The sequence below is a fragment of the Penicillium hordei genome (genome assembly GCF_028827395.1).
Source record: "Penicillium hordei strain IBT 12815 chromosome Unknown utg000004l_segment0_segment0, whole genome shotgun sequence".
Classification (NCBI taxonomy): Eukaryota; Fungi; Ascomycota; class Eurotiomycetes; order Eurotiales; family Aspergillaceae; genus Penicillium; species Penicillium hordei.
The window spans coordinates 1,163,924-1,186,699 of NW_026623145.1; the positions used below are offsets into that span (position 1 = coordinate 1,163,924).

The 22,776-nt window shown below is 50.0% G+C and overlaps 9 protein-coding genes across 9 annotated transcripts; 4 read left to right on the forward strand and 5 right to left on the reverse strand.

Annotated features, from left to right (window-relative positions):
• Positions 1 to 1,918: 1,918 nt before the first annotated feature.
• On the forward strand, positions 1,919 to 3,945 carry N7537_007710 (epsin; the record flags this gene model as incomplete). The annotated part of the gene is made up of 4 exons (XM_056898765.1): positions 1,919 to 1,991; positions 2,182 to 2,251; positions 2,308 to 2,528; positions 2,591 to 3,945. The coding sequence occupies 4 exons, from the start codon at positions 1,919 to 1,921 to the stop codon at positions 3,943 to 3,945; spliced, it is 1,719 nt and encodes a 572-aa protein (XP_056750841.1).
• A 599-nt stretch (positions 3,946 to 4,544) lies between these two features.
• On the reverse strand, positions 4,545 to 5,916 carry N7537_007711 (Nif3-like dinuclear metal center hexameric protein; the record flags this gene model as incomplete). Its single annotated transcript, XM_056898766.1, has 4 exons — positions 4,545 to 5,437; positions 5,545 to 5,670; positions 5,742 to 5,785; positions 5,858 to 5,916. 4 exons carry the CDS (start codon positions 5,914 to 5,916, stop codon positions 4,545 to 4,547), a joined length of 1,122 nt encoding a protein of 373 aa, XP_056750842.1.
• A 213-nt stretch (positions 5,917 to 6,129) lies between these two features.
• Positions 6,130 to 6,700, forward strand: N7537_007712 (BolA family protein; the record flags this gene model as incomplete). Its single annotated transcript, XM_056898767.1, has 2 exons — positions 6,130 to 6,414; positions 6,528 to 6,700. The coding sequence occupies exons 1-2, from the start codon at positions 6,192 to 6,194 to the stop codon at positions 6,698 to 6,700; spliced, it is 396 nt and encodes a 131-aa protein (XP_056750843.1). The 5' UTR covers positions 6,130 to 6,191.
• A 312-nt stretch (positions 6,701 to 7,012) lies between these two features.
• N7537_007713 (peroxiredoxin family protein) lies at positions 7,013 to 7,860 on the reverse strand. The gene is made up of 5 exons (XM_056898768.1): positions 7,641 to 7,860; positions 7,476 to 7,575; positions 7,360 to 7,405; positions 7,117 to 7,282; positions 7,013 to 7,064 (listed from the first exon to the last, which is right to left on the reverse strand). Exons 1-5 carry the CDS (start codon positions 7,843 to 7,845, stop codon positions 7,036 to 7,038), a joined length of 546 nt encoding a protein of 181 aa, XP_056750844.1. The 5' UTR covers positions 7,846 to 7,860; the 3' UTR covers positions 7,013 to 7,035.
• Positions 7,861 to 9,614: 1,754 nt separating this feature from the next.
• On the forward strand, positions 9,615 to 11,867 carry skn7 (uncharacterized protein; the record flags this gene model as incomplete). Its single annotated transcript, XM_056898769.1, has 7 exons — positions 9,615 to 9,671; positions 9,731 to 9,747; positions 9,809 to 9,881; positions 9,963 to 10,106; positions 10,168 to 11,052; positions 11,109 to 11,298; positions 11,350 to 11,867. The coding sequence occupies 7 exons, from the start codon at positions 9,615 to 9,617 to the stop codon at positions 11,865 to 11,867; spliced, it is 1,884 nt and encodes a 627-aa protein (XP_056750845.1).
• A 1,607-nt stretch (positions 11,868 to 13,474) lies between these two features.
• On the reverse strand, positions 13,475 to 14,840 carry N7537_007715 (uncharacterized protein; the record flags this gene model as incomplete). Its single annotated transcript, XM_056898770.1, has 4 exons — positions 13,475 to 13,908; positions 13,968 to 14,607; positions 14,659 to 14,707; positions 14,767 to 14,840. The coding sequence occupies 4 exons, from the start codon at positions 14,838 to 14,840 to the stop codon at positions 13,475 to 13,477; spliced, it is 1,197 nt and encodes a 398-aa protein (XP_056750846.1).
• A 236-nt stretch (positions 14,841 to 15,076) lies between these two features.
• N7537_007716 (phosphoribosylaminoimidazole carboxylase ADE2) lies at positions 15,077 to 16,996 on the forward strand (the record flags this gene model as incomplete). Its single annotated transcript, XM_056898771.1, has 4 exons — positions 15,077 to 15,542; positions 15,596 to 15,693; positions 15,751 to 16,708; positions 16,800 to 16,996. 4 exons carry the CDS (start codon positions 15,077 to 15,079, stop codon positions 16,994 to 16,996), a joined length of 1,719 nt encoding a protein of 572 aa, XP_056750847.1.
• A 422-nt stretch (positions 16,997 to 17,418) lies between these two features.
• N7537_007717 (uncharacterized protein) lies at positions 17,419 to 20,393 on the reverse strand (the record flags this gene model as incomplete). The annotated part of the gene is made up of 8 exons (XM_056898772.1): positions 17,419 to 18,904; positions 18,954 to 19,224; positions 19,280 to 19,472; positions 19,524 to 19,708; positions 19,759 to 20,092; positions 20,164 to 20,189; positions 20,251 to 20,290; positions 20,352 to 20,393. 8 exons carry the CDS (start codon positions 20,391 to 20,393, stop codon positions 17,419 to 17,421), a joined length of 2,577 nt encoding a protein of 858 aa, XP_056750848.1.
• Positions 20,394 to 22,135: 1,742 nt separating this feature from the next.
• N7537_007718 (nucleoside deaminase) lies at positions 22,136 to 22,660 on the reverse strand (the record flags this gene model as incomplete). The annotated part of the gene is made up of 1 exon (XM_056898773.1): positions 22,136 to 22,660. One exon carries the CDS (start codon positions 22,658 to 22,660, stop codon positions 22,136 to 22,138), a length of 525 nt encoding a protein of 174 aa, XP_056750849.1.
• Between the last annotated feature and the right edge of the window lie 116 nt (positions 22,661 to 22,776).

Genomic DNA, 22,776 nt, shown 5'->3' on the forward strand with positions numbered 1-22,776 from the left:
CCTGAACTGGCTCCAGGTCTCGTTTGTAAATAAAGGACCCCCGTGTAAACAAATATCCGTCGGACTGAGAAGGTGCGATGCATGTTACATTGACAGGGAAGGTGCAAGGGAGCTGTCCATTTTGGGAAGGTACGCATGTTCTTGGTATAAAAGGGCACCCACCTCCCACCTCTTCCCTTCTTCTTCTCTCCTTCCTCACCCCAACCCTCTCGACCGCCATCTCACCCCCCCCCCCCCCCCCCAACGAGACAGCGCAGGCGGAGGGTCCTGTAGCACCTGGTGCGTGCACATCTATGTTGAAACATCAGCATTACCCCGTTGCTGAGAGTCATACCATATACTCGATGCCCATCAATATTGAATACCAGTTCTCGTGCGAACCCTTCGGTAAAGTCATGGTTGAGCATTTGGGCTCCATGACCATTGGCGGTCCCACGGAATACACCCCTCTACTTAGATAGTTACCCGGTACATTCTAAGCTTTAGATGTGTAGCTTTAAGATTGGTGTCTACACTAGCGTCGCAAGCTGTTCCTGGATATAAAGTAGAGTCTCCATGGAGGAGGCTGTAGGTCAGATATCCAGAGGTCTCGTGTTGAGGCGTCGCTTTGATCCCCTGTAAGCCAAGTTCATAGAAAGCACCGTCTGGCCTCAGTACGTAGAAAGCTTACCCTTCCGATGATATCATCTAACTTGAGGAACTTGATGTATTGGTAAGCCATGCAGTCCGAATCGGCTTGGTTCTGGAAACACCTGCTATAGATATATGCTGTCTCTTATAGTTCATGGATCATTGGTCATTTGCAGATACGTAAGTACCTAGGTACTGAGTCTGGCTCAATCAGCATCCATTTCCGTAAACGAACTATTTCCCGGTGTATTTGTTGCCCTATAAAAAATGGATAGTAAGAAAACTCGTGGATACAAAAAGATATCAACCCCAATGTGGGCCTATACGATCGGAGCGCCAAGAATGTTCGTGCATTCTAGAAGAGTAAATGACGTAGCTGGTTCTTGAGTATTCAAACATGAACTTTGAATAACTATAATACTACATTTGTAGTACTTTGTACATGCAATATCAGATACTTCACATGTCATCAATTGAACATATCCACATCAATTGACTGTTGCCTGACTTGCCTGACCAAGGTTCTGACGCGGCCCAAGACCGCCACATTTGGGAAACATACCCTGTTTTTGGTCTTTGAATACATCCGGCAAGAATTGGAATGAATTGGAATCAACTTGGATAGAATATATCAAATAAGATCAAAATATAGAGGTTCGTGAATTGCTTATTCCGGATTGATATATAGAATGTATAGAATGTATAGGGGGAAAAAGGGAGAAAAGTACGATTACGGCGATTAGACCGGACCTCCGGCCACGAGGGTGTAATGGCACTTGGACATGTACTGTATATGGGTGATTGAACGGATCTTAGAGCTGATTCTTGATCTACTCGAAGGCTTGTGAGGATAACGAAATGAAATCAAAAATCTTCTTTAAAAAGATCCAAAGTGTAGATCTTTGAACGGTGCTGTATAAGTTTGGTCTAAACTGCTTCGTCACTGCCAAGCCCTCTCATTCCCCCGTTCGAGCCATCCCCTCTCCTCTCTTTCACTTTTCACTTTCCATCCTTTGACTGCCGACTGTTGTTTGCCATTATTTCTTTTTTCAAGGCAATCTAAAGCTCAATCACTTGATCCCTTTAGACTAATCTGTCAACCTGTCCCTTTCAAAGCCGGAGTGACACGCTTGACAACCACCTTGGGCCGCGACACGGAGAAAGAGGGCTGTGTGTGCTTGGCAGTCTAATACTCTTCTGCGATAATAATCCTTCGCATCGACTTCCACCCTACGATTACGATCCGTTCCATCTCCCTTCAAACAGCGACCGTCGCATCACCGACACCATGTCTAAAGTCGTGCGGAGCGTGAAGAACGTCACAAAAGGATATTCCTCAGTGCAGGTCAAGGTCCGAAATGGTATGAACCAAGTCCCTTACATCGAAGACCCAGGCGAGGCGATCATCGAGTTGCCGCCGCATATGTAGAACTGCTGTTACCACGGCTTGCTGCCCCTGTCTTTTCCGGGGGGGGGGGGGGGGATTGCCTGCTGCATTGCGCCGATGCACCCCGCACACATGGTGACCAAGTTGCTAACTTACTTTTTCAGCCACTAGTAATGACCCCTGGGGCCCTACGGGCACTGAAATGTCCGAGATTGCCGCCATGACTTTCGGGAGGTGAGTTGAGTCTGCGATCAACCCGGTGGGCGCCGCTAATGCCGTTTGCATAATAGCCCGAACGAGTTCTACGAGATCATGGACATGCTTGACAAGCGACTCAACGATAAGGGCAAGAACTGGCGCCACGTGCTGAAGTCACTGAAGGTCTTGGACTACTGTCTTCATGAAGGCTCGGAGTTGGTGGTAACGTGGGCCCGGAAGAATGTCTATATTATCAAGACTTTGCGCGAGTTCACATACGTGGACGAGGAATCAAGGGATGTTGGCCAGAACGGTAAGTTGTTACTTGAAAAATACCACGAGGGGTCGCAAAATTGACAGGTTGGTGTTCTGTAGTTCGCGTGGCAGCAAAGGAATTGACTGCATTGGTACTGGATGAAGATCGTTTGCGCAGTGAACGATCAGATCGCAAACTATGGAAGACTCGCGTGAGCGGACTCGACGAAGGCTACGGAAACTCCCCTGTGGAACCGCCGCGCAGAGACCGACGCCGACGCAACGGGGAGGACGACTCCGACACCGAATATCGCCTAGCTATTGAAGCCAGCAAGGCCGAGGCCGAGGATGAGCGCAAGCGACGGGCCAAGGAGACAATGGTAGCCGACGATGAGGATCTTGCCAAGGCCCTCAAGCTTAGTAGAGAGGAGGAGGACCTCCGAAAGCGCGAATTGGAAGAGAGCAACGCCCATGCTCTCTTCGACGACACCCCAGCTCAAGTCCAACCAACCGGCTACAACCAGGGCTACCAACAGCAAGGTGCTGTGGACTGGTTTGGCAACCCGATCAATGCGCAGCAGCCTATGACAACTGGTTACCTGAACAACCAATACGCGCAACCGACAGGATTCCAGAACCAGCCCACCGGCATGAATAATCCCTACGCCAACGGATATCAGACACAGCCCTCGGCCTTTGATCAAAACCCTTACGGCCAGCAACAGAACAACCTTTTGCAACCGCAAGCCACACTTCAACCCCAGCACACCGCATTCAATCCCAACAACCCTTATGGAGCGGATGTCTACTCGCAGCAACAACAGCAACAGCAGCAACAACAGCAGCCCCAGGAGAACTACCAGACCGCCGGAAGCAATAACCCATGGGTCGGGAACCAGCCTCAGCAGCATCTGCAGCCTGCTGATGCCCTCAAGCCCATGCCGACAGGCTCAAACAACCCTTTCGCTCAGCGTACCCAAACACAGTTCAACAACCCTGCCCAAACAGGCCCGCCAACACTCAACTCCCTATCGGAGGACCGTGCAACGAATCAGTTTGCTCAGAACAATGCGCAGTATGGCCAAAGCTCTCGATTCGCCCAATCCACTCAGCCCAACCCGATCGCCAGCTTCCAGGCCCCACAGCCATCAAAGAGTACCCCGCCACAGGACCCTCACCATGCTCGTCTCAACGCCCTTCTCGGGTCAGGCGAAGGCCAGGATACCTTCGGCAATGTTGGAGACCTCCGAATCCCCGCACAGCACACAGCACCTGGCACATTTGTCAACTCGGCCGGTCAAGGTCTGGACCGTCTACACGCAACCCCCACCGGAAACCCTTTCTTCGGCCAACAATTCACAGGCATGCCGCAGCAGACCGGATACGTGCAGCAGCAGCAACAGCCTGCTAATAACAACCCTTGGGGAGGTCAGCAACAGCAACAGCGCGGTGGCGGTAGTCTGATTGATCTGTAGTCACTGTTTCGTGGAGCTCTTTATTGATTCATTCCCGACTTCGCTAAGGCCACTCACGCGGATACCATCTATCTCATTTTTTGCTTCCTGTTTCTCGTTTAGTCGTTCGGGGCTTGGTCGTCTGGTTTTTACCCGGTCTCATTGTTCTTGCTTCCTTCATTTCTATCCATATCGCTACTTGATACTCACCACAATCTTCCTACATCCCTGAATTGTGGGCTGTGCAGCCGTGAAGGACTGGCTAAAAACTAGAGCTTTCTTTCCCTTCATGTCTCCGATAGCCTACATCTCTTCGATATATGACCTGGGTCCTTCATCCCGTCTTGTATTCTCTCAAGACACTTTTTTTTGTTCTGTCATTGTCTACCTATTAGGATATCCTTCTCATTTCAAACCACTTTCTTGACATCTTGTCAAACTCCCTCATATTGCATAATTCTAGTCCAAGTGCCTATAGGTCTTGTCAAAATGGCTAAGCTAGCTGATATACTTCAGTGGAGTGATGAACAAGGTTCCCACGATGTCTCGAATTGTGACTATATTTTGCGCTTTTCTTCTCGTAGTAATGTTAGACGTCAAGTGCAAAGCCAAGAGCAAACTTAATTACCACGCCAAATCATAATACCATAGGGGTCACGATCAGCCTCACTAACAGAAACCTCAACATCGCCCTGATCCTTATAAAGGTCTCGAATCTGAAGCACAGCTGCCGATGGAACCCCATCAAACTTCTTGAGGTCATCAACAGTCTTCGCAGAATCTTGGAAAGCCGCATCCCACTGCTGCTTAATCTCAGCGAGCAATTTAGGCTGCATCATCGAACGCAGATACCCACGCTCCGAGTTCGTGTGCGAAAGTGAGATAACAACAGAGCCACGCTCCGTGGCAGCCAAAGCCTCATGGTGGCTCATTTCACCAGTCAACAGGAGATCAGGGAGCTCGCCGTCACCCTTGAGGAGGACTCCCGAGCCCGAACCGGGACACATACCCACCGTGCGGATGGATATATCATCGACAGATTGGCCTTGCGGGATGGCGATGGGGATACCGCCCGGCAAGCCGATTCCGGAAGCGATGTTGTCGATCAGGGAAGTGAGCGGCTGCTTCTCGGTGAATGTCACCAGCCGACCGGCACCGGCTGATTCAAACCCTTCTGGGATCGAGGCTGGAGGGGATGGATGGATTGTGGACCTGGTGTGTGCTGGGCCTTCTGAGGTTTGGGTCTGCACGGCGGGGATGGGCGCTTCGGGGTAGCTTGGGGCGGAGTACATGCTCGAGGCACAGGATTCGATGGGGGCTTTAGGCGTTTGTTGGACCTGTGCGAAGTTTCCGGTCACTACGTCGCAGAGCCAGTCGGCCATGCCGCTGGGGACGGTGTCGACTGCTGTGTGCGGGGAGTAGACGCTGATTCCATGTTGTGCTAGGCGGAGGAGGGATCTTTGTTGGGAGTCGGCGAAGGTGAGGGATTTCAGGCCGCGGAAGATGATTGGGTCTGTGTGTATTTGTGTTGTGTTAGGCTTTTGGTTTCGATTTTGGATATTTGATGAAGTTCATGAGGCGGTTGATTGTAAGGATGCGGACTCCTTGCGTGCGACTTACGGTATGCGACGACAATCGAATTGCGGTTTTTAATGGCTTCATCGGCAACGGCCGTGGTGAGGTCAATGGTGAGGAGGACCGAGTTGGTCTGGATCCGGGATTTGTCGAAAGGAGCTTCGAGGAGCACTACAATTGAACGTGGTCAGTATATTGCAGAAGCCAAATCAAAAGATAATTCGATTGAATAAGGAACCTACGTCCTGTATTATCGAAGCTCTTATCCGCCAATGCCTCCGGGTATCTGCATATAATCAGTTAAACAAAGCTCCATACAATGCGGGGAGCTCTGGGATGAAGTGGGGGGTGAAATTACAGCTTTCTCATCGAGCTCACCACAACATTAGTGAACGGCGAGCATTCCGAGGACCTCATAGTAGACATGGCAGAGTATCGACGTGTAGCAACGCGAAGAAAATTCATAGAGAGACGTGCAACAAGTTGAAGACAGAAGAGCAAGACGGAAATTGATATTGAGCCACACACGTGCCACTCACCAGCCACAGCCGACCGGCGGCTCTGAATTTGTAATAAGGGCAACTCCCGGAACGCTAGTTAACTACAACATAGTTACTTCGCGATAACTTCGGGTTTGGCACTTTATCTCTCTTCTCGTCTTCTCTCCCTCTCCCTCTCCGACCACATACTTGATGTTCTCCCGCACTTCCTCTTTGACCGTCCTGAGCAGAAGCTGCCGCTATCTCCTCCGCCCGAACAATAATATCCAGCGGGCTTCATTTTCCCTTACCGCGCGCTCCCACGCCGCCATCAACGCTGCTATGGCTGACACATCTGGAATCACCGCGGACTCGCTGAAGAATAAGTTGACTGAATCGCTGCAGGCGCAGCATGTTGAGGTTGAGGATTTATCTGGTATGGAAATTGAAATTCAAATTGAGAATGGGGAGGGCGCTATGACGTCGAAATGTTCTCTTTTTTTACCTGTTGATTTCTCGCTAACGTTTTTGTCTTTTGGGCTCTTATAGGTGGCTGTGGACAGGCGTTCCAGGCTGTGATAGTTTCCCCTCAATTCGAGAGCAAGACTATGCTTGCGCGACACCGACTTGTCAACTCTGCGCTCAAGGCCGAGATCGCTGCTATTCATGCTTGGACACCCAAGTGCTATACCCCCGAGCAGTGGCAGGCTCTGCAACAGTAATTGATCTCTCCAAAGGGTGGAGATGGGATGAACCATAACCTCTTGGAAGAAATTGGGCCAGACTAAAGGTTGAAGGGTTCAGAATTAGTTTCAGAACGAAGAATCGGCCATTATTTCTAATTGCTCGGTTGATTCAACTACATGCTAGCCTATTTAATTCTGGCATCGATTTATCAGGCGTTGGCCGGGTTGGAAAGGATGAAATATTTGTACATTGAATACCTGCGCTACGAAGTCCCGTGCAGCAGGGCGCAGAAATAAATGTTGTGCCTCGGGGCATGATATATTTTCTTCTACTATTTCCAAGGATATCACAACTCTATATAGAGATGACTTTAACCGAGCACCTTCTCGGCAGCGGAAACTTTCAAGTGATGTTAGCATAGAACGATGTGCTCGATAGAACAGAGACGTACCGTTGAGACCGGTGTTGTCGGGCTCGACGAAAGCCTCCTTGACCTTTCCATCCTCGACGAGAAGAACGTAGCGCTTGCTGCGGTCGTTGCCGAAGATGGCGCTGCTGTCGAAGCTGAGGTCGAGTGCCTTGGTGAACTCGCCGGAGGGGTCACCGAGGAAGCGAATCTGTTAAAATACAATATCAGCACTGTCGCGGTAATCAAAATGTACAGAAAAAAGAGAAGAAGAAAAAAAGAACTTACGCCGCTCTTGCCGGAGGGATCGAGGGAATCAGCCCAAGCCTTGGTCCTATAATAGCTTTTTGTCAACAAATGTCCCAACAAAGCTTTCGCCCTGCAAGTCGAGATTTATAGCTTACACGAAGGGGTCATTGACAGAGATGACGAAAGCCTGACCAGCCTCCTTGAGCTTGGGGTGGTTGATGAAGCCGGGAACGTGGGTGCTGGAGCACGCGGGGCCTTGAAAAATGTCAGTCCTGAACGGGAGGTTTTGTTTTCTACTAAGGTAGGGTGAGTTCACGTACTGAAGGCAGCGGGAGTGCCAATGATAACAGCCCTATTCTTGATCTCCTTGGCCAAGTTGACCTTGTTACCGGGGGAGTTCTCGACCAGGACGTCCAGGTTGGGGATAGCGTCGCCCTTTTGCACGAACGCGGGCGCAGTGCTGTGGAAGAAGGATGCTTGCGCGCGAACGCGGGGGATGTTGGTTGCGATACGGCGGGCGAACATGGTGGTTTTAATTGGGATTAACGGTGGGATTAGGTTAATTGTATCAAAGGAAGGATAGTAAGAAGTGGACGTAAAATAATGGGGAGAGAGCAAGGGCGGTATGTCGAGGGGAGCTTAGGTGGATTTCGTCATGGCCGTTGCTATTGCATTATTTTTAAGAACTTTGTTTACACCTTCGTATTTGCTTTTTTTCCCCATAGTTGATGCTTCTTTTTCTTTCTTTTTATTTTTTTACCTCTTATTCTGTGTTTATTTTCTTCCTTATTTGATGCACATCATTGTTGATTGGTACAGAAACTCGCCCTCGACCTGTGGATACCGGTGCGACCTGCGGAGGCTATACCGCAGGTACCGCGAAGTAACCTATGTGAGCTGTCACCTATAGTAAGTGAACTCTTTTAAGAAGAGGTCGAGCGGGCTATCTTCGAATCGGATGATATGAAGTCGCATCCTATTCCTCCATGACGCAGTGGATCCTTGCTCCGTCACACGGGGGGTCATCAACCTCCTGCTGAAGGATGCAGTCATCTTCTAGTTCAACATGAAGTTTGGCGCCGACACAGGTGTTTGGACAATGAACTTGACCGGGGTCCAGGTGATATAAGTGATTGTGCGCTTTTGTAATGACGGCCATATGCTACGGTGGGAACAACTGGTGTTGGATCTTTTAATATCTGGACTCCTTGGCTTTTAGATTATGGCGAACCACGTTGCGAAGTGTTATAGGGTAATTCTTCGGTAAAGACATGGATTATTGGGGCAATTCTGGGATAATGGAAGTTGACATTGTATTTCATATCTTTCACTTAATATCCGGTCTCGGGAAGAGTGAATTAGTGGTTCTCTCCGATCAATATAGGGTCGTGAAATGATCAAATAGGTTCAAACCCAAGCTCAAACACATCAAAAGTGAGACACGCGGAGAATGGCAGGGCTGATCACTACACGTTATCCATATAAAATAGATTAAAAAGCGTTTTTTTTTCGGTGGAGCATATAGCATATACTGCTTATCCCCCGTTACACACTAAACATTTTGAAAGACTTCTTTGATGTCTCTTTTTCTGAACCCACTGGGTCTACGCTAATTCAATGTCTCACCATTTTTTTTTTGGTTCAATCAGGTCATTAGGGGGAATGCCCCTCCATCTCGTGCGCACTGACACGATCCCCTCTATCATGTCTGTCCTGCATCTGGCTATTCTCATAGCGAATAAGATGTGGTTATTATGAAGTTTTTTTTCTTTTGTTTTGTGTCTTAAGAACTTGTACCTATACAATACCTGGTTAGTACCTTCGGGAGTGTGTGTGACATACTGGAATTTTGCCCCTCGTTGGTCCCTGAGTGCTGGGATATTTAAGATCAACCTCCTTGCATTTGGAAATGTTGGTAAATCAGTTCAATCCATTCAGATCTGTTAATATAAAATGTATTTATGTATTGAGGTATTGGTAAAAAAAAGAATCCAAAACGATGAAATAACACGAAAACTGGAACAGTGCAAGTCCATCGCATGTACTAGACAGTACCTCCACAGTAACTTTGGTACTTGGCTCTACCGCCAAACCCAGTAACTGACCGTACCCCCGTTATTATTTCATTTTTTTTCTCTCTTCCCACCCTCCGAGAAGGTCTGGCTTTTCTTCCCTCTTCTTTTTTCTTTTGGAGTATATTCGAACTTCCTTGTTATATTTACAATCGAGTTTATTCGCGTTGGGACGAGACCCAGACCTGCTTGTTCGACCGGTCGCGACCCGTCTAGCCCAGCATGGACGCTGGCCAGACCTCTTCCAATCCCGCCCCCGCTGGGAACTCCAGTGATTTTGTTAGTGACCCTATAGTCTCTATATATTATTATGATTTTTGAACTAACATCATGAATAGGTACGCAAGCTGTACAAGTGAGTGCTCTTCAAACACACCCTGCTATCCTTGGACTTTTAAACCTGACCTTTCCCACAGAATGCTGGAGGACCCAACCTATGCATCGATCGTACGCTGGGGGGATGAAGGGGATTCCTTTGTGGTATTGGAGGTAATGCGCCCGTGGCTTTGTGTGGCCGGACGGATTCGGGTCTCGGGTCTCTCTGAGCTTGGCTAACTCGAATCCCCATAGTGCGAGAAATTCACCAAGACCATCCTACCGAAACATTTTAAACACAGCAACTTTGCCAGTTTTGTACGCCAACTGAACAAATACGACTTCCACAAGGTGCGACAAAACAATGAAGAAAATGGCCAGTCGCCATATGGACAGAATGTAGGCATCCCCCTCCCATTCGAAAGTCAATTGGATCGACGGTCTCACACATATTACAAAGGCATGGGAATTCAAGCACCCGGAGTTCCGCGCAAACAGCAAAGAATCGCTCGACAACATTCGTCGAAAGGCACCCGCGCCACGAAAACAAACCCAACCCACGGACGACTCCGTACCTACGCAACAAATTGATCTTCTCAACCAACAGATTGTGGCGCAACAGCAGCAGATCCAACATCTATCAGACCGATACGCCCAACTCACGGTGGATCATCAGCTCATGCTACAGGAAGTCATGCGAGTACAGAAGACGGTTTTGAACCACGAGAATGTCATTCACCAGGTGATGACCTACTTGCTTTCGGTGGACGCGCGCCAACGTCGAGACAGCAAAGCCGTGGCATTCCAAGCGCCCGGAACGACAATGAGCCCTTCCCAGGTTGGTGCAGCGGACGATGAACCCTCATCGCCCCTCCAGCAAGCCTCAAAGCTCCTAAATGACATGAACGCCGAACTACAATTCAATATGAACGGCGTCGACTCGATGAACGACCCTCAAAAGACCGTCGTTTCAGCTCCCACCTTGGATCCGAATGCGCGAAATGGTACGCTCCGTCCCGCGACAACTGCACCACCAAACCCAGCACTCGTTTACCCCAAGATGGCCGGTGATCTGGAGCAAGTGGTGTATCCCGTGGGTGCCACAAACGGCATCGATCCCATGTACAGCGAGCATATCAACAATGTCCCGTACCCAATGCCTGCCAAGCAGGAGATAGAAACTTCAGATGCTCGTCGGCAGTTTCCCGACAACCGGAAGAAGAGCACGAATGTGGACCCTGGCTGGGTGCGCAGCCCGCAGATTCTCTTGGTTGAGGACGACGCCACTTGTCGGCAAATTGGCGGCAAATTCCTGTACTCCTTCTCGTGTGTTATTGATACCGCGGTACGTCATCGGTCTTGTCCTATTGACCCGCACAATGTTACTAATATTTCCAACAGTTTGACGGCTTGGAGGCTGTGAACAAAATCCAGGGTGGCTCGAAATACGATTTGATTCTGATGGACATCATTATGCCCAATTTGGACGGTGTATCGGCATGCCATCTCATTCGCCAATTTGATCGCACGCCTATCATCGCCATGACCTCGAACATCCGAAGCGACGACATCCAGCTTTATTTCCAACATGGTAGGATAAATATCCAAGAGTGAATCAATGTCCTCCACTAACCCGTTCTAGGAATGGATGATGTTCTTCCCAAACCATTCACCCGCAAGAGTCTTCTCGATATGCTTGAGAGACACTTGGATCACCTCAAGATTTCGCCACAGAACCCAGGAATGGAGCCAGTACGACCTTCCGCAGCCGCTGTGACCATGGCAGCTGCGACTCAAAGTTCAGCAAATCAATCGATCAAAGAAGACAGTTCTCCAGGCCAGTCGCCCGCTGGGTCAATGACTAATTGGCAATCGCCCAGCCAATTTCAAAATATGCAAGCCGTTCCACCGAACATGCCAGCAGTTCAAGGGCCATATGTTACAGCGCCACCGGCCGCCTACACTGTTGACCAGAATGGCGTCCAGTACCCAGCACCACCAGTAGGAGTCCCAACCGGGGGTGCTCCTATTCGTCCCCCGCATCGCCGTCAAATCTCCGAAATGGGCGGTGCCGCCGATAACCCCAACATGCCGAAACGGCAGCGCATGTACTCCCAACCTCAACCAATGCTTGCTGTGCAAGCTGGCCGACCTGGCTAAACCGACCCCCCCTCGATCATTTCATCTCTTTTTACTTTTATACTTCACCTTTCCGCCTGTCCATTGACTCATGATTCCCACTTGTCTATAACGAGGTTCGAATTCGAAATTCCAAATCGTACATTTTGCTACTCTTCGCGGACGTCTTGAATCGCCGCAGTTCTCTCCCACCTTTTACAGGTTCTGGCGTTCGGTTTGATTTAAACTTGGGTGGCGATCTGTGTGCGACTTTACATGCGTCAGCTATATCCACCGTGGGTTCATGCATTTCCAAGGCCGGAGAGATCGTTTTGTCAGGTACATATTTACAAATATATTATTATTATTTTTTACCTCTCACATTCTATCTGCTTATGTCCACGCAGGGGCACTTGGTATCGGGTCCACTGTCGTACCAAGGCTCGTCTTGGAGGGACTTGTTTTTGTAAAGGCTTGTCTTGTAATGACTCGTATATGAACACCGTACATCAACGAATAAACATAGTACCTATGAACATACGTGTGAACTGGCGCCCAGCGAGAGACTAACCAAACTCTCAATAAAAATTGACCTGAAACACCGGGATATCCCCACTTAAACCCACCAGGACCAGTATCACCCGCATTCCGCCAATTTTCACGGGACGGACGAGCTGCAGGGGGAGAAATAAGCTGTGAGGTCTAGACCGAATTCCAAAAGATTAAAGTATTCTATGCCCTTTCAAGGTCCAGGAGGGCCCAGACCTTGCGGGGAGTTCTGGGCCTCCCTGGATCTGGCCTTGTGGCTGGACTTGTGCCGTCCGCCACGTTTGATGCTTAAATTTTTGTTTGCTTAGTTTGTTGCATTTGTGGCTTGACTAGTTACATGTACACGTTAGTTAACTAGTTGGATGTGCCATTTCCTCATTCCCACGTTGTTCACTTTTTGATATATGACATTGTTTGGCGGTACAGTTTTTATTTTACATTGATTAGGATTGGAGTAATCATTAAAGTGTCTTTTCCTCTTACTAGCCAATGATCATCAATGATTCTTGCGCTTGTTTTGTCGCCTACATCTTGATTGTGAGGAGACCTAGGTGAGAGAGATAACCTCTAGATGTCCATTGCTGTTAGATGTATTGGACCTTGGAAGTGAGGTCCAGTATTTTAGGATTCTATCATGCACAAGGTCTCTAGCAAAAGACTCCATGATGTCTGTCCTGTAGGTTCCGGCGTGAGATCATGAGAAATCCTCGATAACGGGTCTGAATACCACTTTCGGCTGGGGACCCTGACTGCAAGGTACTTTCGTAAGTGCTGAACAAGAACCGAAGAGATCCCCCGAGGCCATAGGAGAGAATTGACAGTACCAATTTCCATCCATGGATACCCTCCGAGGTCACCTGCACATGTGGCCTCGGGGTTATCCATCCAATCTTATGCCACGTCATCTTTTATATCCCAACCATGGAATAAATTTGCAGCTGCATATGTGTATAGAGATGTACAGATTGCAAAAGCCTTCATTGAAAATTGATCGATATAATCTTGTAGGTCGTTACTCATGATGCTAGAATCCAGGATAAAACCAACCGAGAAAATCAGAAGAGAAAAAGAAAAATCCATATTGAAAACCAATAACTCGCTTATGCTTTCTTCTCGGCGTCCGGCGCTTGGGATGAATCACCAGTTGGTTTAGACTCTGCATTGCCTGCTTGGGGTTCTGTAGAAGGACCTTCATTCTGGGCTTCTCCCCCTTCTTTCGGGTTGGTGTCTGTGAGGACAATATCACCATCCTTGTCGCCAGTTGATTCGGCCATCTCCTGTTCTTCGGTTGCCTGGGTAGTAGTGGTAGCGGCTGCAGCCGGGACATCGGCGGCACCATCTGCGGCAAGACGCATCTCGACGCCTTTGCCGTCTTGTAGTCCCATGTCTTCCACACCGAGCACGACTGGACCACGGGCGTGAGGGACCTCGTCAGATGGCTCTGGTGAGGTGGTAGCAGCCGTTTCTTCGGCTTCGGAGGGTACCCGAGTTGTGGTGCCCTGTTCCTCGGGCTGTGCAGGTAAAGCTTCAGTGCCTAGGGGTAAACGTTAGTGAATAGGAAGCCAGTGGTTTGGTAATAATGGATAAAAGTACCCTCAACTAGTATGCCTGGGTTTCCATTGACATCCTCGCCTTCGAACGAGGCATTGTTTAACCACGAGATCGGAGTAAGCAGTGCACCTCCCAGCGATTCGTCGCTCCCAAGACCGTGGGCAAAGTCCGGGGCCATATATACCCCGCTGCTATTGCCAGGAAGCACTAGCCCGTTTGATTGAGCATTCGTGACAGCCGGCGTTTGAAATGGAAAAATATCTGCGGAGCTTGTCACTGAGACAACGCGATCGACAGCACGGAGATATGCGGGTAACGTTCTGTAGTGCTTGGTCGGGTAGAGGACCAGCTCTGCGAGTCTCTGAATGGTGTGGGGAGGTTTATCCTCAAAGAATGATTTAATTGACGAGCGGATGGCGCTTAGAAGAAATGCAAGCGGAGGTGGAAGCCGGCCATCCGTGCTTGCACCAGATTGCTGGGGCTGTGAGTCTGGCATTCGCTCACTCGACGTGGGAGAGCCAGTTCGCGCTGCCTGGGGTGAAGTTTGGATACCGGCAGGGGATGTGTTTTCCTTGTTGCTGCTCTCGGGAATGGAATTTGCCTGGGAAGAATGGTTGGGGAATGATTGTTGGCCGATGGATTCAGGGCGCGCTTGAGGCATGGGGAACACATTATATACGATCTGGAGCTACTGGTCAGATAAGTCTGTCAGGGGCATCGATATATAGCGTACGTATTCCAGTCGCTCAATCAGTTGCCCGGCCATGCCACTCCATCTCTCTCTATGCGAGCGCGTTAGCCTCAAAAGTGTTTGGGGATCTTGGAATAACAGTTCACGTACAAATCGATAGGGCCGCCATTGGCGGCTGTTTGGAGAGCTTCCTCGTCTATAATTTCGATATTAGCAAGGACCATTTCAACTCAGACTGAGAATGAGACTATGATGGTAAACCTACCCAGAGACATTGTCCAGTTAGCTGTGCATGGAGAAAGAGAGTCGAAGCTGCGACAAGGGCGGCATCGGTGATTGGCCTGACCTTATCGATAGCGCCACGTGACTCTCCGCGAATTTTCGGAGTTGAGGGGCACCGTCGATCTCTCATTTACCATATCTCGATCAATTAACTCATTTATCCCTTCGATCCGACATCATGTGGAACTCGCCTAAGGTCGGAATCCTCGGCGGTGGCCAGCTGGGCCGCATGCTCGTTGAGTCCGCCAACCGATTGAACATTCAGGCCAATATCCTAGACGCCGACAACTCCCCCGCCAAGCAGATCAGTGCCCACGACGGCCATGTGACCGGCTCCTTCAAGGAGCCTGATGCCGTGCGCAAACTGGCTGAGACCTGCGATGTCATCACTGCCGAGATTGAGCACGTCGACACCTACGCCCTTGAGGAGGTTGCGTCGAAGGTGCGGGTGGAACCTAGCTGGCAGGCTATCCGGACGATCCAGAACAAGTTCAACCAGAAGGAGCACCTGCGCAAATATGGAATTCCTATGGCCGAACACCGGGAGTTGGTGAACAACACACCTGAGGAATTGGCTCAAATCGGAGAGCAGTTGGGCTACCCGATGATGTTGAAGTCGAAGACTATGGCATACGACGGACGTGGTGAGTCATATATGATTCCGAGAGGGTATACATGTTTGTTGACAGTACCAAAGGAAACTTCCATGTCAACTCCAAAGAAGATATCCCCGAGGCCCTGGAGGCTCTGAAAGACCGCCCGCTCTACTCTGAAAAATGGGCTTACTTCAAGATGGTTAGTCCCTGCAGTTGGAGCATCCCATCATGCACGTCCCTAATACCCTTTCTACAGGAACTCGCCGTCATGGTTATTAAGACCAAGGACGACGTCCTCTCCTACCCCACTGTTGAGACCGTCCAAGAGGACTCAATATGCAAGCTGGTGTATGCGCCAGCCCGCAACGTCCCCGATGCGATCAACCAGCAAGCGCAAGCTCTCGCCCGCAAAGCTGTCTCCGTATTCGAAGGCAAAGGCGCTTTCGGCGTGGAGATGTTCCTACTCGAAGACAACAGCCTTATGCTCTGCGAGCTTGCAAGCCGAATCCACAACTCCGGCCACTGGACAATCGAAGGCTGCGCACTGTCCCAATTCGACAGCCACATCCGCGCAATCCTCGACCTGCCCATCCCACCCAAGAGCCTTGAGCTTCTCCAGCCCTCAATCATGCTCAACATCATCGGCGGCGCAACCCCCGACTCCCACCTCAAGGCCACCCAAGCGGCCCTCTCCATCCCCAACGCCAGCATCCACCTCTACAGCAAGGGCGCCGCAAAGCCTGGCCGCAAAATGGGCCACGTCACCGTCACCGCCGCGACCATGCACGAAGCCGAGACCATGATTCAGCCCCTCGTTGACGTCGTCGACACCATGCGCGCCCAGCGCCCCGATATCAAAACCAAGGCTGCCCCCTCCGGTCCCTCCAAGCCCGTCCCCTCTGTTGCCGTCATCATGGGCTCCGACAGCGACCTGAAGACCCTCGTCCCAGGTCTCAAGCTGCTGCGTGATTACTTCGGCATCGAGCCTGAGGTTGAGATCACCTCTGCTCACCGCACTCCCGATTACATGGCCGAGTATGCGGGCAAGGCTGCCTCGCGCGGCATCAAGGTGATCATCGCAGCCGCGGGTGGCGCTGCCCACCTTCCCGGTATGGCAGCTGCTCACACTGCCCTCCCTGTTATCGGCGTGCCAGTTAAGGGAAGCTCGCTCGACGGTGTCGATAGTTTGTACAGCATTGTGCAGATGCCGCGTGGTATGTTATTTCCTGTTTCGCTCAAAATCTCTTTTCACTTTTTACGCTTATTTGCATCTTTACCGGATCTATATCTAACATTTCATAATAGGCGTCCCCGTCGCCACTGTCGGCATCAACAACAGCATCAACGCTGCTCTCCTCGCCGCGCGTGTGCTTGGCTCTTTCGACCCGGCCATCCAGCGCAAGGTCGAGACGTACGCCGAGGCTGCACGTGCCGAGAACATGGAGTTGAAGGGTACCAAGTTGCGCGAGTTGGGATGGCAAAAGTACTTTGATCAGATGTAAACGGTATGTAGACATTTGTGATTTGAGATTTGACACGAGATTTTTATACGAAAGTGGACGCCAAAAGTAAAAAAAGGGAGGAACAAGTGGGGATTTTTACCTTCACTGGGTTTCTTGTATAGTGGAGTTCAGTTTACTTTTTTTTTATAGACGACAATGAATGACTTTTAAGCTTATTTATCTCCCATGAGTCTGGAATACTATAGGTTTCTTATATTTGGCCAAGGCTCAAAATTTACTCGGAATGATCAACGCAGACAATGGTGGCATGGTGTATTAGGCTACCGTTAACAAATACTAGTACAATGAAAGTAAGACATCCGTAGTGCACAAGGGGAAATCATAGCAAAGAAACAAAAAGATCAAGAGACATAAGAAAATGACGTTGCACCAATGTCGTGACGATTTTGGCCACAGTCAGTTTAGACGGTGGTTCCGATATTGTTGATGGCAGTTCCGTTGGTGACGGTGGTGCCAGTAGTGCCGGCAGTGACGCCGTTAATACCATTAGTGTTGTTGGCAGCATGCTTAATGCCCTCGCCCAAGTTCTGGGGTTTGCCATTAACGAAAGCTTCGTCAACCTCATCGGAGAAGCCACGGGACTGGTATCCCGAGACGTTGTTGCCGTTAGTGCCGTTGGCGGTGTTAGAAGCGGCGGCTGTGGTGGCGCCAGAGACACCGGCGGCGGAAGCAACTCCGGCAGCGCTTGCACCTTGGGTGCTGGTAATGCGCTTGTTTGTGATAGGACCGCCGGATGGGATACCGGTGGACTCGGATGCACTGCCGACGCTGAAGATGGGGGACTCCCAGCGCTCGCCCTTGGCAGCCAAGTCGGCGAATTCAGTAGCCTTGGTGGATACGGCACCGGGGAGCTCGACATCTGGGAAGATGGAATCATGGAGGGTCATAACGGTCTGGACCTTGGTGTCACGCTTAGCAGCGCCCTCGGCCTGCTTGGCCTTGGCTTGGGTGCGAGCTCGGATGGCATCGGCGTAGCGAGAGAAGATTGAGGGCGCGTTGGCAGGATCTTCGCGGGCGGCTTCCTGGGCACGAGTGGCCTCGGTGTGGATTTCCTTGGCGAAGAGGTCGCCCTTTCTGAAGGCCTCGCGGATCTGGCCCTCGACCACCTTCTGCAGAGCAGGTCTGACCACGCGGAACAGTATGGGCTTGAAGGTGTTGAAGAGCAGCTTGTGGCTGGACTTCCTCAGCTTGATATCCATGTGCTTGATGTTCACGTTAACCTTGTCCAGCTTGAAGAAGTGCTCCTTGTCATTCTTCTGGGCGGTAGAAGCAGCGATCTTGACGCTGAAACCCTCACCACCGAGGAAGAGATCCATAACACCACGATCAGTGATGGCGGGGAAGCCCTCTTTCTTCTTGATATAGTAGGCGACATCGCGCAGATCCATCTGGATTCCAGACATGGAAATCATGATTTTATTATCACGCTTGTTGGTGATCTTCTTGCGGCCCCAGCGGAAGTAGTTGTCGCTGCCGAACTCCACAACGTTGGGCATCAGGTTGTCACCCTCAATGCACAGGTTCTCCACCACAACATCAACCATGGGATCCGAGACCTCGATACGGGGAATTGGAATGTAGCGGACATTCTCGAAAATGCCGGGGATGATGACATCGCGAAGATCCCGAAGGAGATCCGGTTTGAAGGTGGCCTTGCCACTGGCATCGTGGCCGAGATCCTTGAACAGCTTTTGGAACGACTCAGCAAGGGCCTGGTTTTGCGGGTCCTTCTCGAATTGGTCGGCCAAGAACTTAACCTCGTCGACGATACGGTCAGAGTGACCGCGGTAACGCTCGCGCAGGAGGTAACGGCCCTTATCGTAAATCTCGTTCCACTGGCGGTTGCATTCGTCCTCCATGATGAAGCCCTGCTCGCGCAAAGATTTGCTATATCTGGTTAGTCTTTATTCCGGGGGGAGGGTTCCAATTCACATACCGAATCAAGTTGTCGACGTTCGTGAACCAGTTTCGGAGCTCGGGATCTTTTTCAGCATCTCTGTAAATGGTATTTAGCGACTCAAAGAAGCTGTCCAGAGAGGTGTAGTTGGCAAAGCGTTCGATAAGAGTGCGCAAGTTGTACTGAACAGCCTGAACATTGTCGGTCTTCAGGACGTCACGCGCAGAGCTACCGCCTTGCTTGGAGACGTTCTTGGTGTGTCCGGCGTATTGCTCGGCCATTGTCAACAAGGTCTCAACGGCTTGTTGGTCTGCATAATTTGTTAGTGATCTTCGCCGTCGACGTATAAATTCTGGCTCACTTACAGTCAGCATGACCCTGGATCTCAATGATCATCTTCTTGAGGCGCCAGACGGTCTGCTCGCGACGCTCCTTGGGAATCTTCTGGGACAAGTAGTTCTTGGTCTTGTCGGAATATTCCTTCCTCTTGTTCTGCGGTGACACGCCAGTCTCTTCCTCGGCAACCGCAGCGGAGGCGGAGGCAGAGCTTCCCTTCTCCTGCAGATAATGTCAGTATGTGCAAATTGAGGGCGCATCAGGTGTACATACAGCCTTGTTCTTCTTGAATTTGGACTTCAGGTCATCCTTGGAGACATTGGGCTTCTCGTGCCACACGTTGTCCTCTGCAGCTTGGTCGATCTGCGAAAGGTCCTCTTCCGAGGGGCGGACCTGGTTGGCGGCCTTTTGAGAAGCATCGGCAGCAATGTCCTTGCCAAGGGTCATGGCATCGTTGACTGCGCATTGTTAGGGAATGTTCGTGATCAGCGAACGGAAATTTACTTACGTAGTTTTCTAAACTCTCCGTTGGTGATCAGGAGTGTGCCTAGGGTCTTCAGGCCATCAACAGCCTTGCTAGCATCTTGCTGACCGGTCTCCTTGTCGAAGGGGAGTCCCGGTGACTTGACATCGACATTGCCAGCCGAAATCTTCTGGGCTTGCCAGACAAAGTCTTGCAGGAGTTCACCCTCATTCTTGACCAAAAGCATCTTCTTAGCTGCGTCAATGACATTGCGCAGATCTGCCACAAGGGTCTTTCCGTCGGATGAGAGTTCCGTAGGCGGAGATGTGAGGGCCTTGGAGTTCAAGGCGGAGTTCAACGCGATGTCGCATTGCTTGTTCTGTGGGAGAAAGAGACCTAGTTAGCATTTGTGGCGAGGCTAGTGACGATAGAAGATGATTTGAGACGGACCGAGGGGAGCTTGCTATTCTTGAAGGCTATGACGGGAGGCAATTAGTATGGCAATGATCAATTGGGGTGACCTGAATCTTAACTTACCATGGTAGATACCGAAGAATTGGAGCTTCTGGTTGATATCCTAGAATGGGATTCCCTGTCAGTGGCCGTGGTTGCAATTGGGGTCGCCCTGTCACACATACCTTCTCCTTCTGCTTTGAATTGGTGGGTACGTTTACAGACATGATGAAGTATGTATTCAAAGACCAATGATGAGGGAATGAGATAGGTGAAGAGGTAATTATGTATGAACTAAGGACAGGGTTAGAGACTGTCTAGGACTGTTTGCATTAATGGCAAACAAGGGTCAGACTCACTGAGAATTAACTATTTATCGAACCTGTATAGGCACACACAACAAGGGGTATCACAGGAATGAAGGAAAATATGGTAGAAGAAAATTCAAGAGGGAATGACGGAATATAAAAGATCAAGGGACATCCATGGATAGCGCCATTATGATGGCAGCAGAGAGGGACGAACCAAGCAATGATCCCCTAAGGAGGGCAAACTAGAGTGTGTTACCTAAAGACAGAGCTCTACTTCTTGCCCACAGCTTGGTGATCGACACTTGACGTCATTCTGTCGTGGCACAGGTCTTCGGCTACGAACACGGACATCTGCTCCTTCGCTACTCCGTAGTCTCTTATTCCTATTTTTTTTTTTTTTTTTTTTTTTCATAGCCTAGAACAAATTTCAAGTGGTTAATCTATTTGATTTGGGCACCCAAGTTGTATCATATATGTAAGGTCATATTAACCTCCATATGGGTACTCCATGGGTACGTACGAGTACGTACCCAGCAGCTCCAGATCCACGTCATCCACTTCATCGTATCCATAAGGCTAGTATGTTTTTTTTTCTACGCTAAAGCTACAGCTTCCAATTCTATTAATTTATTAATGTAAAATCCTAAAGATAAATCCCAAGATCTACCAATTTAACAAGATCGAGGTCTTGGCACACGCGCTCCATCATCATCCATGGGTCCATGTGGGTCCACCATATCAGACTCTGCTCAACTTGACGTCAACACTTCGGATCGTGAATGTGACATAAGGGAGACGATACTCCAGAGCTCGATTGGATTCACGCCCTTATTAGCGGTGTGATTTGAGCTTAGCGCACTTAACGTGGGAGGCTTAGGTTACGGTTCTAGGTCGGTCAAGCTTTCAGCCACCTCTAAAACAAAAAAAGGGGTGTGGCTTTATGGGCTGTACCTACACCCACTCCTTACTAGATTTAGAATAGCGTCTCCATTCCGTTCCACCAGGGTACACTTTTAAAGTCTTTATCTTGAGTCCGTGTACAACATAGTTTGATCGAGTTGTGGTTCACAGATGTACATTACATGTGCAAGTAACTGGCCGATCACATGAAACACAACGAACGCCTATGATTCCAAATCATATCTCAGTGGAAGCCCTCTCCTAGAACATGATCGTCGGCCACTATTCTCTTGGAACGCACTAATATTAGCGTTTTTACTCCGTACGCGACTCCAGAAAAGGAAAGTCTAAGGTATCTCTTTTTTCGGCCATTCAACTCGTCCTGCGTCTGGAAAAAGTGCTCGGGCGCTTTTTTGATATGGTTCTTAGGAAATTGACTTTACCAGAAGCTTTCAACGCAGTGGATTTATGAAGTATGTGGCGCTCTCATCATATACCTGTAGGTGATTATCATGCTATCATCCGCCAATACCAATACCAGCACTAGGCTACAAGACATACATTATCCAACCAACAACACACCCTTCGAGCCCCATGAAATGACCACTAACCCCTAGCTTGCTCCAAGGCACAGCGCAGTCCAAGACCTACTACCATGCATATGTCAACAGGTCTTTAAATGCTGCACCTGAACACCACCTGAACACCTGGGCAAACAAATGGGCAGCACACCAGCTATACCTAACCAAGACTAATATCTAACCCCTCCCTCCCCAATACCGCCTACTATCCTCCACAACCCTCCCTTCCCACCCCTCCTCGACCAACGGCCCAATAACCTCAACCACACTCTGCCCCTTCTCAAAAACTCGCCGGCAAGGCAAATCCAATGTTAAATTCTCCAAATTCCCAACACCAACAACCTCCCGCAACGCCGCCTCCGACGCCAGATACACCAACCGTCCAATATGCGCCCAGTAGATGGCGCCTGCGCACATCGCACATGGTTCCCAGGTCGACACCAACGTGCAGCGCGCTAGGTATGCCCAGTCGTAGTTATCTGCTGCGTTGCGCGCGAGCTCGCTTTCTGCGTGTCGCACGTGCGAGAGAGAGTTCGAGGAAAGCAGGATTGTTTCGTTGTCTGGGGCTAGGAGGATTGCCGCGAAGGGTCGCTTTTTGTGTATGTCTTGTGCTTGTATTTGGTGGTCGAGGGCTGCGCGGGATGCCGCGGTCAGTTGGGGTTTTGTTAGGGGGGTTAGAGAGGTTGGGTTGGGAGTGGTCATTGCCAGGTATGGTTTAGATTGTGGATTTGGGTATAGGTGGGTCGATGGGTGAGGATATCTGAGTGGGTTCGGTGGGTTTGGGGATCGCGCTCGATTTGATATCTCGATGTTCGCGG

Coding starts and splice junctions, on each gene's coding strand:
- N7537_007713 (XM_056898768.1), bottom strand. CDS start 7,845: ATGTTCGCCCGCCGTATCGCAACCAACATCCCCCGCGTTCGCGCGCAA. Junction 7,406..7,475: donor TCTGTCAATGACCCCTTCGT/GTAAGCTATAAA, acceptor AAGCTATTATAG/GACCAAGGCTTGGGCTGATT. Junction 7,283..7,359: donor ATCCCTCCGGCAAGAGCGGC/GTAAGTTCTTTT, acceptor GTATTTTAACAG/ATTCGCTTCCTCGGTGACCC.